The sequence below is a fragment of the Arachis stenosperma genome, chromosome 6, assembly GCF_014773155.1.
Source record: "Arachis stenosperma cultivar V10309 chromosome 6, arast.V10309.gnm1.PFL2, whole genome shotgun sequence".
Taxonomy (NCBI): domain Eukaryota; kingdom Viridiplantae; phylum Streptophyta; class Magnoliopsida; order Fabales; family Fabaceae; genus Arachis; species Arachis stenosperma.
In genome coordinates, this window is record NC_080382.1 from 144734978 (window position 1) to 144750153 (window position 15176).

The window sequence follows — 15176 nt, forward strand, 5'->3', positions numbered from 1 at the left end:
CATGATGGCGCTGATCTCGTCAAGGAAGCGTGGACTCCCAAAGTCCCCAACAAGCGTGTCTGACCCAATGAAGTCTGACCACTGTGATCCGGAGATGCGCCAAGGTGTCCCCCCCTGCTCAGGCTGGTCATCGGCTGGCACACCAACGAAGTAATCTCCAAGAGGGCCTGATCCAAGTACAGCATCACCTGTGTAAGCCCCGGCACCCATCCCTGTACCATACAACTCACCTGCATGACCATGATCGTGTGTGGTAGTACCAGCAGATGCAGCAGCCCCTGAACCACCCCCACCAACGGGCCGATGCTGATCGTCGGTGTCGTCCCGATGGTCAGGACGACCCCTCGCCCTACCTCGCCGGCCTCGTCCTCCGCCTCTAGCGGGACCGGCGTCGTAATCATCGTGCACACCAAGGTCAGGGAACCTCCACTCACGCTGGCTCCTCCGTGTCCCCACACCCATCCTCCTATCAACCCTACGCCTGTCCGGCACGTCCTCCTGACGATCCATGTCAGGAACTCGCCCCGGACCCCGCTGTGAGGCCTCTAATGGAATAGGAACTGCTCTAGGACAAGGAACGCATGCGAAGGACCGGGGTCGCCTACAACGTCGAACCTCAGCACACAGTCCTGACGAGAGTCCCAAAGGAGATGCCACCTCTGCAAAGTAGACGGGAACCATCGATCGCCGCCTCTACCGTCCTTGGACATCAAAAAGTCAATGTTCAGGGCGGGATGCGGAATGGGCTGAACCCCACCAAACTGCGGAAGAACACGATCTATCTGATGCCACTCTATCACAGCAAAGTAGATCAGCGCCGTCACAGAGCGCCACAACGCCATATGCCGAGGCTCCAAAACCTCTGGATGCACAACCTGAAGTACGTCCGGAGTAGTATACGGCATCCATAGAAACTGCAAAAGGAACTCACCCTTGTCAGGGCAACTTTATCACACAACTAGAAATGCTAGATTCTAAAAGGAGACTTGTTAAGTAGCATACTCACCTCCCCATCCTGTAACATGTCTATCCTGAGCCTCCACATCTCCACTCTAGGACCCTTCTCGCTCCCGGAAGGGTTGTAACCTGACCATCTGCACCATACACATTTGTTACATGAACAGAAATATTAATGACTACGCAGTTATGTATGTCAAATTGAAATAGAGAAGGCATAGTATAGTACCTGGATGCCAATGGCCAGCTCGACTCCTCATATCCTGCTGGCCTAAATCGAGGAAAGCGCCAAAAGATCCAAGACTGGAGCAGCTGAAGCGGGCCCGCTAACTTGACCACATGTCTGTTTGCCACTCGGCACATGCACCGGTACAACCAAGCCAGTGCGGCGGAACCCCAGCTGTAGGTACCCATCTCCTCCAGCCTAGCTACGTACGGGAGCCATCTGATGTGAATCCGGTTCCCGGACTTGTCCGCAAACAGCTGCGTGCCCAACAACATCATGATGTACGCACGGGCATAACGGCGCACAGTCTCATCATCAGCATCCTCAGGGCACTCCCCGAAGGTCTCCTGAAACCAGCTGCAGTTCACTGCGTACTTCTGAACCTGGCTGGGAGGAGGTATAACTCCGAGCAACTCCTGGAACCAGACCCAGGCTGGACGGCCACCCTCGATGTATATATGGAACTCGGACAAGCACCCGCTCACGTAACGGCCGTCCACTGGCAAACCCAGCTGGTATGCCACGTCCTGGAGTGTGATGGTGGACTCTCCGAACGGCATGTGGAACGTGTGCGTCTCTGGACGCCATCGCTCTACGAAAGCACTGACAAGAGCCTCGTCTAGCCGGAACCATCGGTCATTCAGCCTTGCAAGATGGTATAGACCTGCCATCTGCAAGTACGGAACGTATCTGTCATCAAGTCGCATGCCCTGCTGCCGCCACATGCTCCTAATGCATCGCTGGGGCTGCTCACAAAATGAAACGCTCAGTTAGAACCGGCTTGAAATCCAACCACAACCATAAGCAGCATCATAAATCATCAACATACCATTCTGCTAAATAAGACCGCATAACATTACATGAAAGATAACCAACTAGAAAACAAATCCATAGACCGCACAACTAAACCGCATAAATAAACCAGCCTAACGAGAAACAGCTTAACTAAACCGGTTTACGTAAAAGAGCTACGGTAAAAACAACTAGCATAAAAAAAGTCAAACAAATCACCAACATAAAACCACTAACGAAAATCACCTACCCTAAACCACTAACATAAACCGTTTGCATAAACCACTCGCAAAAACCGCTAACACAAACCACCAACATAAACCACCAACAGAAACCACTAACTTAAACCACTAGCATAAACCACTAACAAAAACTACTAACATTACCCACCTACATAAACCACTAACATAAACCACTAACATAAACCACCATCTAACCCACATGCAAAACCACTAACATAAACCACCAACAGAAACCACTAACTTAAACCACTAGCATAAACCACTAACTTAAACTACTAACATAAACCACCTACATAAACCACTAACATAAACCACTAACATAAACCACCATCTAACCCACATGCAAAACCACTAAGGCACAAATACCGCTAGAATCAAAAAATATTTCCGTACTAACCTCCTCGTCGATGACCCCGGCTATATGAGCGACTCCGTCCAACCGATATAACCGTGCCGGATCGTCCCCCATGAGCAGAGTATTCCGTTCAGCTATTATTCGGAGAGAATCTCGGTCGTTTTCTCTGAGATTTTGTGGGGTAGGGGGGAGGAATAAGAGTTCGAATGAGGGTGATTCGAACTCCTTATATAGCCGAATCAAGAGTAATTCGAACCACCTTGGTTCGATTTATGAAGGAGAGTAATTCGAACCAGCTTGGTTCGAATTACATGCTTTGCAATGGTAGTAGTTCGAACTAGCCTAGTTCGAATTATGTGTGAGTGAAGTTCGAACCACCTTGGTTCGAATTACGTTGAAATAACAACCTCTAATTCGAACCACCCTGGTTCGAATTACTACCATTTTGAGTTCGAACCAAGCTGGTTCAAATTATATAAAAATGCGGCTTATTGATGAAACGATTTTTGCTTTGGCGTATTTACGTTATTTTTCCACTCATTTGGCTTAATATGGTTTTTTACCCGTATTTATATTTAAATTATAAAAATATTATATTAATAATATTTTTATATATATCTAAATTATCTATTAATATATGTACATATAATGACGGACCTAAATGACAATAATCAATATCAAGTAAAATAAAAAAAAATGAGATCAGAGGTACTATAAGTATAAGCAACAATACCACCGAAACCATGCCCCCACTAGTCACTATTATCACTAAAATAAGAATTGTACCTTGCAAAGTGGGCAAAACTATCTGGTAACCCAAAGATCAGAAACAAGACAATAATAATAATTGATAGAAATTAATGTGAAAAAAATTGTACCAAAAGAAATCAAAATTTGGGAAGTGATCCTAATACTATGTAGACTATAGAATATATAGACCCCAACATTTGTACTATATAACGTAAGGCATGAGATCTCAATGTTCATGGATGGGACTTTGCTTCATCAAAGAGTTCATTTAACCAAGCCAGAAAAATATTCACCAAAATATTTCTCAAAAAAGAAAGAAAGAAAGAAAATGGTATCAAATTTTATAAAATATTAAAATATTGAGTATTTTTCATTTATAAATTATATAAGTTTGACAGTGTACTAAAAAGTATTTGTTGTCTAGCTACATGCCTTTCCCTTTTTTTTTTTCATATTTATTTTTTCATTAGTTTGTTTGAGAATAGATCTTTGTATATGGAAATTCCAAGAATAGCCTTACATAGGTGGAACCAAAATATGTTTCATCCTTTTTCCTTTCCAAATTCAAACACCTCCAAGGCTATGTTGGTGTGGTCCAAAATATATTGATAATAAAGATCATGAAAAGAAGCTGCATAGACTATAAGATTGTGAAAGTAGCTGCTAGCCATCTTGATTCAATGGATTATTCCTCTGTTACCTTCAATATGCAAGGTCTTATTGGGTGCAAAACAAGGCACAATTTAAACGGTTCAAATTCAGTCATTTGAAGAAAGATTCATGTCGCTAAGGTAGCGTTTGTTGTGAGATATTTGGGATGGAGATTCAGAGACTGAGATTTAGTATCATGTTTGGTGATTCAAAAATCGGTATTAAAATTTTATTCTCTGTCTTCAAAATTTTAGTATTTCAGTACCTTAAAAAAATAGAGACACAGGAACTGAAATTTTTGGGAACCGAAATTAAAATTTTTAATAACATTTTATACCTAAAATACTCCAATTTCAATTAATTAATTTCAACTTTATCTTATGTACAAATTAAATCAGAATTTCATTCTTATTTCAGTATTTGTCTCTCAGTCTCAATCTTTCCGTCTCCATCTCTATTCTAAACGCTACAACGGTTTGTTTGTATAAGTTATATGCAACTTAATTATTGTGATCTTACAATTGTATGTGATGAACAATAATGGAGGTGGGCTTCAATGTTATGTGAAAAGATTTACACCAAATCCGTTTGAAAAGTGCTTCAAATGACAAAAAAAAAAAACGCAAATTCACCAAGTTAAAGGTTCTTGCAATAAACTAAGTTGAGTTAGTCTAGTGGTTAGCTCACTAGTTCGCTTAAGCAAGTGTCGGGGTTTGAATTTTGTCTTGTACATGCAGCAACCCATTGGGCAGTGACAAACCCTTAAATGGAGTTCAGTACTGCGACGGATTAGTCCTTGGCCTGCCGAGTTGGAGGATACCGTGGAACCAAAATAAAAAAAAAGGTTCTTGGAATAACTTCAGCTATTTTCTTTTGTTGATTGACCAAGAGGATGTTATTGCATAAAAGGAAGAAAATCTAAATTGGTTTGTAGGGTGTGTGTGATTTCTTTTACCAGTATTATTACCATTTCATGACCTATGTTTTATTATCAATTTATCATCGTCATATTCCCACAATATTAGAACGGTGATATTATAGGTATAAGTGTTTTTATAATTAATTAAGTTGGTATAAATTTAACAAAAAAACACATGTGCATGCATCATTGTTTCTCTTTTTCTACGCTTTTTCAGCACAAAAATTTTTATTCATAATATAGAAACACATAGCACATAAATGAAAAATAATAAAAGAATAATGCTAAACTTATATTAACTGAAAAATAATTGATTCACTTAGTTTGGATAGATAAAAATAAACTTCTTAAATGAACAAAGAGTAGTAAAATATCAGAGTTATTGAAAGATTATAAGGTTTCTTTTATATTATTATTATTATTATTATTATTATTATTATTATTAAACTTCTTAAATGAACAAAGAGTAGTAAAAATAAAAATAATAATAATAGATAGATAGATAGATAGATAGTAGTATTTTAAAAAGACCTCTAGAAGCCAATTTCAAGATTGAACAAAATTTAATCAACAGTGTTACATATGATTATAAGCTTGTAATAATAATTGAAAAAGACTTACACTGACCTCTAACTTTAAGTAAATATCAAATTTGACCAGTAGAGGTTACAAAGCTTTGGTTGATATTTTGACAAAATGAAATATATTTTTAAAATGAATTTCTGTTCTAAACTTCTGATATAAAATTATCCTGATGTATTTTCTACATGTTAATATTCTTTTTTGTTTCTTATATTTCTTCTAATTGACTATCGAGTCATGTGGTTTTTTATATTTTCTTGGTAATTTATGAATTGCACATGCGCTGCTATGAATTATTTCTTGGTAATCAACCATTTATAAACTATTGAAACCATTTTTTTAAAAAAAAAAGGTTCTCCAATATGAACAACTATACAATGTAGCAATGCCACACAAGATGTAACACAAAAGGCATTGTTACATTTTGCAGATAATGCTAAAATGGTTCACATAAATACCACAAACCAAGAACATGACCTTATATTCACCTATGACTATGAATATTTCCTTTCATTGCAGGGATCCTGATTCTTCATCACTTGAGCTTGAGCAGAAGCGAATGTGTTTATTCATCGAGCAACCTCCAACTCTTGTGTCGCTGAAATACGCAGTGATCGCCTTCAGTTTTCCATTTAAGTGAACTTTCTCCACCTAGAATCATTGATATAACTTAAGTCTTAAGTCAACTTAAACATCATATAACCTGCATAAACTCTAGTTGATGATAGACACAGACTTACCACATCATACAACATAATAATGATTCATGAGAATACATGTGCTACTTTTGATATTATGTTACAACCCCTTAAGCATCATGTTAATCCTTTTTTGTTTTTTCAATAGGCAAAAAGTTGAAATTTACCTCTAGTGACCATGGTGGACTGGTAGATAGAGATAACTCGGCCAATTGATTGAAATCTACATTTCTTGGAAGGAACATTACAACTTTGGAAGCAATCTCCTTTGCAAGATTGAACAGAGTAAATCTGCACAGAAGCGCATCGAGTCAAATAGGAAAGCAAAAAAAGTTACACAACAAACTAGAAGATGAGTTTAAGAGGTATATAAAGAAACATGACAAGCATCTACACACCCATCATGCGGTTTAAGCATTGTCTTCATGTCATAAGTCGCAACCTTTAAATAATCAGGTCCTCCCCAAGGTGGAGACAAGAAAACTGTATCGGCCTGCAAGATAATATTGTCGTCAGCTACCAAACCTTTTGCAGAAATTTTTTAATTCAGCTACAAGTAAAAGCTAGTAAGGGTAAAGAGGGAGAAAGCGATAAAAACTAATCCATTATGTGGTGAAAAACAAGAAAATGAAAGCATATAAAATGGAAAGTTTAGCACCTTTAACTTAGGTGCCAAGACAAAGAAGTCACCAATTATGAAGTTAATTTGATCATCCACCCCATATATGGCAGCATTATGCCTAGCATAATCAATCTTCAGCGGATCAATATCAATCGCTATCACATGATTGCAACTGAAATATCAAATAATTCAATGGTAAGTACATATTTGAATAACCACTTTCAAAAAACTGTCCGAGGAAGACCTAAGTATTGGAACAAATTATGATTTTTCTTCCTTAAAAAACTACAAAGTCTTATATGAGATGGGTGATACAAATAATATGTTTAGGAAATATTATTAATGGACATCACAAAATTAAAAGTCCTTTTATTTGGTGGTGGGTGTGTGTGCCTATCAACTAGGGATTATTTAGTACTAACCTCTTCACAAATTGGATAGCATTCCCACCAACACCAACAAAACAGTCAATTATAATGCCACTAGCACAACGCTCTGCTTGATGTCGAGCAATAGGCTCTGGAGTGACAGAAAACCATCCTTCCTCATCCATTTTTACACCATCATCAAATCTAGAGAACAAAATATATCTCTGCCACCAATATTTGCCAATTGCAGCAGGATACTCTTCAGGCATTTCTTGAAATTGAACTGCAAAATACAAAAATAGTTTATTACAAAGTACCGGCTGTCAGCTATCGGCAGCACAATGCAGCTGCTTAAGAAAATCTATGTTAATGGCTGTCTCACAAGTCATAAGACAATGAAAAATCAATTTATACCAATGTAAACACCTATATTAGTACTCTAGAATTTTATACTACAATAAAGCAAAAAAATAATCTAGGCATCTATTGATTTTATTATTGTATTTGACTCCCAGTAGAACCGAACCATATAAATTGGAGCCAATTAGTCAAGATGTTCAGTAGAACAGCAAGCAGATTGCAGAACCCAGATAAATGGCAGAAGCAGTTAGCAATAACTGAAGTTTTTCGTAACAAACCTTCAGTTTCACTATAGGATTTTCTTCTTTGCCTATGTCTCCTTTTCGCTTTATTGCCCTCTTTTGACGTGGATGGATCAAACTCAGTATATTCAGGTGTATCAATAACCATGTTTTCTAAGTGTTTATAATTAACCTCTGATGCTGCCTGGATGTTTCCTTCATTGGAACTGTGAAGAATTTCAATTGTCAGGAAAGCAAATAAATACGAAGAAAGGTCATGGAGACAAGAATTTTCGCAATATGCCTTTGCTAATCGTTCACAAACAAGAATTTATTTCATTTGCACTAACTTAAAATTGAAGAACAGTTACCTAATTGTGTGCTCCATGGCATTTGATACTGAGGAGCATGAAACTCCACCATTGCAACTGCTTCTCTCAAGATACTCATCAGAATGATCCACCAATTGGTCCTCGCTATGTGTAGTGAGATCGGAAACCAACTTGCCACCAACTTCGATACTAGTTGAATACTCATCATGTTGCTTTCCTTCTGACTCCTCTTCAATCAAGGTTTCATGGGGTGCTTTAGTGTTATTTTGTGTTTTGCACTCCTCTGCTTCCTTTAAAGCCCTGCCATCGTCTAACTCAATGGACTCAACAATTGCTAGATGCTCAATCCCTGGGGGTGGGTCCCATGTAGAAGTCTGTGTTGTGGTATTATAGAAGTATTTTCTCATGTAGAAAGTATCCCAAAACACCATCCAATCTCCGAGTTCGCCAAGATAATTTGACATATTGATTTGGCCACATCCAGTCCCTTCCATACTCATGGTAACCGATTCTGACTCATTAGTTGGTGGATGCCAAGTGCCAGCATCATCATCATTGCAAATGGTCTCACTCTCGGTCATCTCTTTGCTAACAATTGGTGAAATTTCTAAACATTCAACGTCAATTAAGCTTTCATCGTGTTTTATCCCACAATAATTGGCTATGGGACTTGTCAAGTGGCTTCCAGCAGAGACTCCAGTGGCCAAAGCTGGTGGAATTTTTAAATCAACACATGTATTGTTGATTAGAGAGTCACTATCCGGGGTTTCATTAGTTGCTGCCTCAATTATATCTTCATCATGTTTCTCTGCAGTGCAGCATGCTGAATTATCTCCTTCAACAGAGGCACATCGAGTCATATCAATCTCCACTACACTGCAGTAAGATGATTCAATTTGGCCCAGCATCGATATACAAGATACAGAACTGCTTGCCTTATCATGAAATTCAGCAGCAGATACAACCTCCTCTGCAGTATGACAAGTACGCCGAAGCTTTGAACGTGAACCCTTTTTTTTACTTTTCCCTGGTCCACTTTTCTATGACAAAACAAAAAACAAAATTAGTACCACATTTTGGAATTGATAATCTAAGAATATGAATAGAGCAGAAAATGAATGACAGCAGGGAATAAGTGATGATGCTCAAGTTGAAAACAAAAAGATAAGATTTGCCACAATAAAAAACAAAACAAGGTTATGTCCTTATAGGAATCATGCAGATTGGTACTGCATCAAAAACACAATTCACTATGAAGACAAATCATTCAGCTATGTAACTTTAAGAATGCAGCTTAATCATCAGTTATAGTTACATTAAGCCTGAGCCAGGGCATTCCCATAATCTAAATACCAATTAACTATATGTGACACTGCATATGACACGAACCATTTAGGAAAAAAATTTAATCGGATAATATAACTAGTTGCAATCATACCTCTTTGGTTGTGTGAAAGGAAAGAGGGAGACCCAATTCACTCATCTGTTTGTTAAGTTCCAAATCCTCAGGTTCGAGAAGATCGCTCCAATCTACAAAATACAAAGGGCAAAACAAAAGATATATAATGATTAAATAAACTCTCCTAGCACTAGAATGCAAATTAATCTACCATGATCAAGGTGTAATCATTTGTTATCTAATAACTCTCATTTTCATTAAAACAAACACGTAGTCTTCAAACTAAGAGACACTGTTTTATTTTCAAAAGAAAGATAAAAGAAAAAAAAAGAATCACTTGCCAGGAACAAGGTTCGAGCTGTCATTTTCATTGTCATTGTCATTGCCATTGCCATGAACTTCAGCCGATTTCTAATATCACAATGAAAAAATATATATATAAATATCAAGATATCAAATATCAACCATGCTAGTTACAGATAAATATTCAGATGACAGTGACAATCATAATAAAAACATAAACTTGATGTTCTTTTTTTCGTGTCAGACCAAAAAAAAAAAAACTACTTACAGAGCCTTCTAGTGGGAGAGAACCCGGAGAACCATCATCCCTGCAGGTAAATAAAAAAAATGATACATATCATGACCAAATTTCAAAAAAAGAGTAAACTTTACTTATTCATTTTCATAATAACAATTTCAAATCAGCAAAAGGAAAAAAAAAATGATACTTTTCATTTAAGTTTTTAACTTTTACGAAGTAAGCTAACAATAAGAGTGAAAAGGAAGAGAAGAGGAAAAGAGAGAGTAGAGAGTAACCATAGAAAGACTTGTGTGATTTTGAAGAGAGAACCGAGAGCTTCGATGGCGGGTCCTTCCGTAACCATATTAATGGAAAACCAACAGAGAGTGTCGGAATTGAAACTAGAACAAAGGAAGACGATGACTTCGTTCTGACTTCAGTTTGTTTTCTCTCTCTCTCTCTGATTGAGTTTTTTATTCTTCTTTTCTTTCTCCTCTCAGACTCTTTGAGTTATGGGTTTGGTTTTGGCTCTAAGAATATATAAAAAAAAATGGTTTTAGTGTTCTACAAATACGAAGTGAGACAAGGATATAAAATAAAGAGAGAGTATAAGAAAATAATAATAATTGTGAACAATATGAATAATTGATTAAAAAAAGATAAAATTAAAATAAAAATTAAGTTATTAATTAATTATTTAATTTTAGATTTTAAAATTTAAAAAATTAGGATTACTATTTAAATGTATTTACATTAAGTCATAAAAGAAACGCATTTATATTATGTACAGTTATTTTTAGTGTTACTATAATTTTTAATATACACACAAAATCTGCTGTCATCATTTTCCGGTCCTCATTTCGTGCCGTTGTACCTCCGTTGGCTGTACTGACGCCGCCACAGCATTCTATCAAAGTCTCATTTGGTGTTGCTGTAATAAGAAAAAGAAGAATAGGGTATTCATTTTGAACACACTTTACGACGAAGATGTTTAGATCAACAAAAACCGATTCCGTATTGTCAAGTAACTCGGTGAAGGTGGCAACGTCTATGTCTTCCTTGTCAAGGACGTTCTCGCCGACATCTTTGGCGGTTTTTTTGCCAAGCTCAGACAGTCCTTTTATATTTTTGGTTGGCTCTTTTTTTCTTTCTTCACCTGTCATTGCTTTGAATTGTGTTGTTTCGTTACTATTATTTTTTTTTAAATCGGCATTGTCTAATAGTATTGATGATAGATTAGATCTGCATGAAGGGTACCGCCTACCATCATCCTCACCAGTGGCTGCTGCTGGTAGTTGTCGAACCGTTGAAAGAACAGCACCAGTGTTAGTCGTTGCATCGTTTTTACCACGGTCTTTCAATGAAGCTACTTCAATGGCAAATTCAGGATGGTCATTTTAGTAGGCATGCGAATGGTTATTTTAATTCTTATGTGGATGGTTATTTGATTGGATTGAGTTTAGTTATATATAATTAAAATATATTAGATGTTTAATTCACTAGGTATGTAGATGATTATTTTTATCCTTAAGTGGATGTTATTTTCACTAGAGGTGAGCGACGTCGGTGACGGTGTGTGACAAGCCAAGCAGCGAGACGGCACCGTTCGTTTCTGGTCTAGAGAAGAGCGACGCTGATGAGAGTCCTTGTTGACGAACCAACGACGGTGAGGAGGATTCCAACAGCGACGATGGGCTGGTTGGCAACCAAGCGACGGTGGCGATGGTAGAAGATTTGGGAGAGAAACCGGTACTTTGGTAAATTAGGAAATAATAGATGGTTAAAATTTTTTAATAACTCAATAAAATTTTTTTGTTGGATAATTTGGGTGAAGTGTTTTTTTTTTCTTTTATTTCATTGGGCCAAATTTCAATTCCGTTGTTCAGATTTTTTGTTGTCTACCTAGTAAAGTCGTAAAATAAAAATTAAAAACTCACGTGTAATTATTTTGTGAAGTTGATACTTAATAGTTGAAGTAAAAAATTGTTAGATGACAATTTGGTCAAATTTATTAAATTATCTGACGACTATTAACTTTATATTAACACAATTGCAAATGGATTTTCACCATCCAAAACTTATTAACCATTATATATTTATATATCTATAAAAAATTAATTAAATAAAATATATTTACATAAATTATATGTTGATTAATTTTTGTGTGTATATATATTTTTAAATTTGTTTGATAAAATTTACAATATTTATATCAAATTAAATGTATTTTTTTAAAAAATTATTTAAGTAGTTAGTTAATATGTATAATTAATTTTGTAAATATAATTAACCTATAATTCAATATTTTGTGTAAAATATTTTTGAACAAATTCAATCTTTATCAATTTTTGGTATTATTGGTACATGTTATATTAAAGAGAAAAAATAACAAAGATATTTTGTGACTATAAATAGTTAAATACTTATTTAAGGGAATGTACTACTTTATTTTTAATAATTTTTACATTTTTTTCTCACATGAAAATCTATTTTCTATAGAATTATCCATAGATTTGTATGCTGACTTTTTTTGTGGATAGGCTATTATGAATTATTTACCATTTATTTTTGCACACTCTAGGAATTGAAGTTAATATTAACCTTAATTATAAAACAAGAATAATCTTTTATAAAGGTAAAATATCGGCTAAAAACTTTTATAAATAATTTTCATTTTTCCCTTTGGATAAAGGGGACTAATGTAAAGATGAAACAACAAAACTAAATAAAATCTCCTTCCAAATTACCTCTTTAAGAAAGTTACTTAATGCTGATATTTATTTATATTTTTATAATTTTAAAAAATTATTGTGAATGTATGCGAAATCACAATAATGATGACATTTTTTTATAAATAATTGATTGATAGTCTATTTTCTCTTACACTAATCATATTAAAATTAAATCACTGTTTAAAAAAATATAAATTAGCTCTTACAATAATATTGAAGATACAATTATTTCCTTTCTTTTATAAAAATCACCTGTTTATCTTAATTTCTAATAATAAAATTATTTAAAATTACCTCGTATTAACTTTCAAGTAAAACTAATAAAAATTTAGATTATGTTACGTGTAAACTAAAATTAGTCTCTAAAATCAACCACTAGCATAAAATATATATTAAAATATAAATATATATTAAAAATAAATTAAATCACACATGTATTTATACATAAATATATTGGTGACTGATTTTAGTGGCTGATTTTAATATACAAATTATAGTTATAAGAACCGAACTCGTAATTAAACCGGTTAGATTATTGATTTACTGATTTACTAATACAACCGATAAATTATTAGTTAAATCAATAAAACTGGTCCCACATAAATAAAAAGTATAAAATAATAAAAAATTTAAAAAATTTAAAATACATAATTACATATCATCAATAGTATCTTAATTTGACACAATAAAAATAATAATTTTTAAAATTAGTTGTACTACTACAATTGAATTAATGTTCTGGGACAATATTCAATCACTCCTGAATTCACCATCAATGATGGCATGTTCATCCAACTTATAGCAGGTAATAATAATAATAATCCTATCCTTGTCATATAGTTTTAGTTCATATATATGGTCACATTATTCAAATTAAAGTTTTAAAAAGCCTTTCAAATTAGAGTTGGCCAAACTAGAGTTTGAATAAGAGTAATTTTATAAAATTGATTTTGGATAGAAATAAGTTTGTGCCAACATGATTTATGTTTGACAATTTTATACTAAAATTGATTTTGATAAAATGAAATCGTTTGGATAATATTAGTTAAAATCACTTTTAGATAGATAATTAGTTAATTACTAAAAAAATATAATATTAAATTATAATATTATTTTTTAGTATATTTAATCCTTTTTTAAACTTCTTTTAGTATATTTTTTATATAATATTTTTTATAAAATTTTATTTTAGTTTGTTATAATTTTTTAATAAAAATTAATATTTATTTATTAAATTAAAAATAACATATAAAATAATTTATTTTAGTACTTTTTATGAATACTCTCGATAATCTTATTTTGTTTATTGTTTTGGATTCTAATTTTTTACTAATTATGTTTTTATTATTATTTATAATTAATTTTTTATTTAATTTATCATTTTTACAATGTCAAACAAAAAAATATTCTATAATTTTATTAGTACTCTCAGTATTCTTTTATTTAGTATTATTTTGGACTGTAAAATTTTATTACTTATGACTCCATTGTTATGTATGATTAGGTTTCTATTTACTTTATCATTTTTAATAAGATCAATAATTCATATTACAATAGAATTAAAATATCAAATTTAATAAAAAAAACCAAAAATATAAAAAAATGCTAAAAATTGAAAAAAATTTAAAATATTTGAATGAGTTGGAACAAATATGAAAATTCTTTTAGAAAAAACCAGTAATGATTATCAAAGTGAACTTATGTTGAAGTGAACGCAGAAGCAACAATTTTTTGCTTTCAGTAAACGCGTTTTTAAGCTGCAAAATCACTTCTGTGTTGAAAAAAAAAAAAAGATTGTCAAACATCAAAAAACAGCGTTTAAAAAACTTCAACGCACTTTTATCCTCTCAAACGGGTTTGCCAAACACACCCTGATTTTTTTTCTAATTTCAAAACTAACAATAAATTTTCCAACACTATGCAGCAACATTATTATTAAAGGCATCACCATCAACAATCTGCCATTAACTAGTTCAACAATATAACAAGTATAACTCAACAATATATACATAATCAACAATCTGCCACTAACCTATCAGTTATTCACTCCCTTCATCAAATTAAAATCCAACTAAATAATTAAAAAAACAGAGAACATATCTCACAGTTTGGAGACCAACCTGGATGAGACAGATTCCGGCGACGGAGAGACAGCACCGCAGAAGCGACGGAGGAGACGCGACGGAGAGGTAGCACCGCAGCAGCGACGCAGGAGACGCGACGACGATGACGAGAGACGCGGAGCCACGAACCCGACGTACTCGGACACACTGTGAAGCCGGCGAGACGAAGCAGAGGAAGAGAGTCTTCGAGACTGAGAGAGACTGCGAGGAAGAGGAAGAGAGGCTTCCAGGGGTCAGGGGAGGGGTACTGGGGATTGGGGTAGCCGTTTAGGCAGGGTTAGGGCTTTTTCTCTTTAAAGAAACAAAACGACAGCGTTTTCGGTA

The 15176-nt window shown here is 34.6% G+C and overlaps 2 protein-coding genes across 2 annotated transcripts; both read right to left on the reverse strand.

The window, feature by feature from the left end:
* Positions 1 to 545: 545 nt before the first annotated feature.
* On the reverse strand, positions 546 to 1908 carry LOC130934921 (serine/threonine-protein phosphatase 7 long form homolog). Its single transcript, XM_057864440.1, has 3 exons — positions 1187 to 1908; positions 1007 to 1094; positions 546 to 914 (listed from the first exon to the last, which is right to left on the reverse strand). The coding sequence occupies exons 1-3, from the start codon at positions 1906 to 1908 to the stop codon at positions 546 to 548; spliced, it is 1179 nt and encodes a 392-aa protein (XP_057720423.1).
* A 3901-nt stretch (positions 1909 to 5809) lies between these two features.
* On the reverse strand, positions 5810 to 15104 carry LOC130935065 (uncharacterized). Its single transcript, XM_057864624.1, has 12 exons — positions 14850 to 15104; positions 10294 to 10527; positions 10046 to 10085; positions 9816 to 9885; positions 9514 to 9605; positions 8115 to 9115; positions 7801 to 7970; positions 7217 to 7445; positions 6831 to 6966; positions 6571 to 6665; positions 6340 to 6463; positions 5810 to 6125 (listed from the first exon to the last, which is right to left on the reverse strand). Exons 2-12 carry the CDS (start codon positions 10359 to 10361, stop codon positions 5985 to 5987), a joined length of 2166 nt encoding a protein of 721 aa, XP_057720607.1. The 5' UTR covers positions 10362 to 10527; positions 14850 to 15104; the 3' UTR covers positions 5810 to 5984.
* Positions 15105 to 15176: the final 72 nt, after the last annotated feature.

Coding starts and splice junctions, on each gene's coding strand:
- LOC130934921 (XM_057864440.1), bottom strand. CDS start 1,908: ATGTGGCGGCAGCAGGGCATGCGACTTGATGACAGATACGTTCCGTAC. Junction 1,095..1,186: donor AGCTGGCCATTGGCATCCAG/GTACTATACTAT, acceptor TGTATGGTGCAG/ATGGTCAGGTTACAACCCTT. Junction 915..1,006: donor ACATGTTACAGGATGGGGAG/GTGAGTATGCTA, acceptor TTCCTTTTGCAG/TTTCTATGGATGCCGTATAC.
- LOC130935065 (XM_057864624.1), bottom strand. CDS start 10,361: ATGGTTACGGAAGGACCCGCCATCGAAGCTCTCGGTTCTCTCTTCAAA. Junction 9,886..10,045: donor CTCTCCCACTAGAAGGCTCT/GTAAGTAGTTTT, acceptor TTGTGATATTAG/AAATCGGCTGAAGTTCATGG. Junction 6,666..6,830: donor TCTTGGCACCTAAGTTAAAG/GTGCTAAACTTT, acceptor ATTATCTTGCAG/GCCGATACAGTTTTCTTGTC.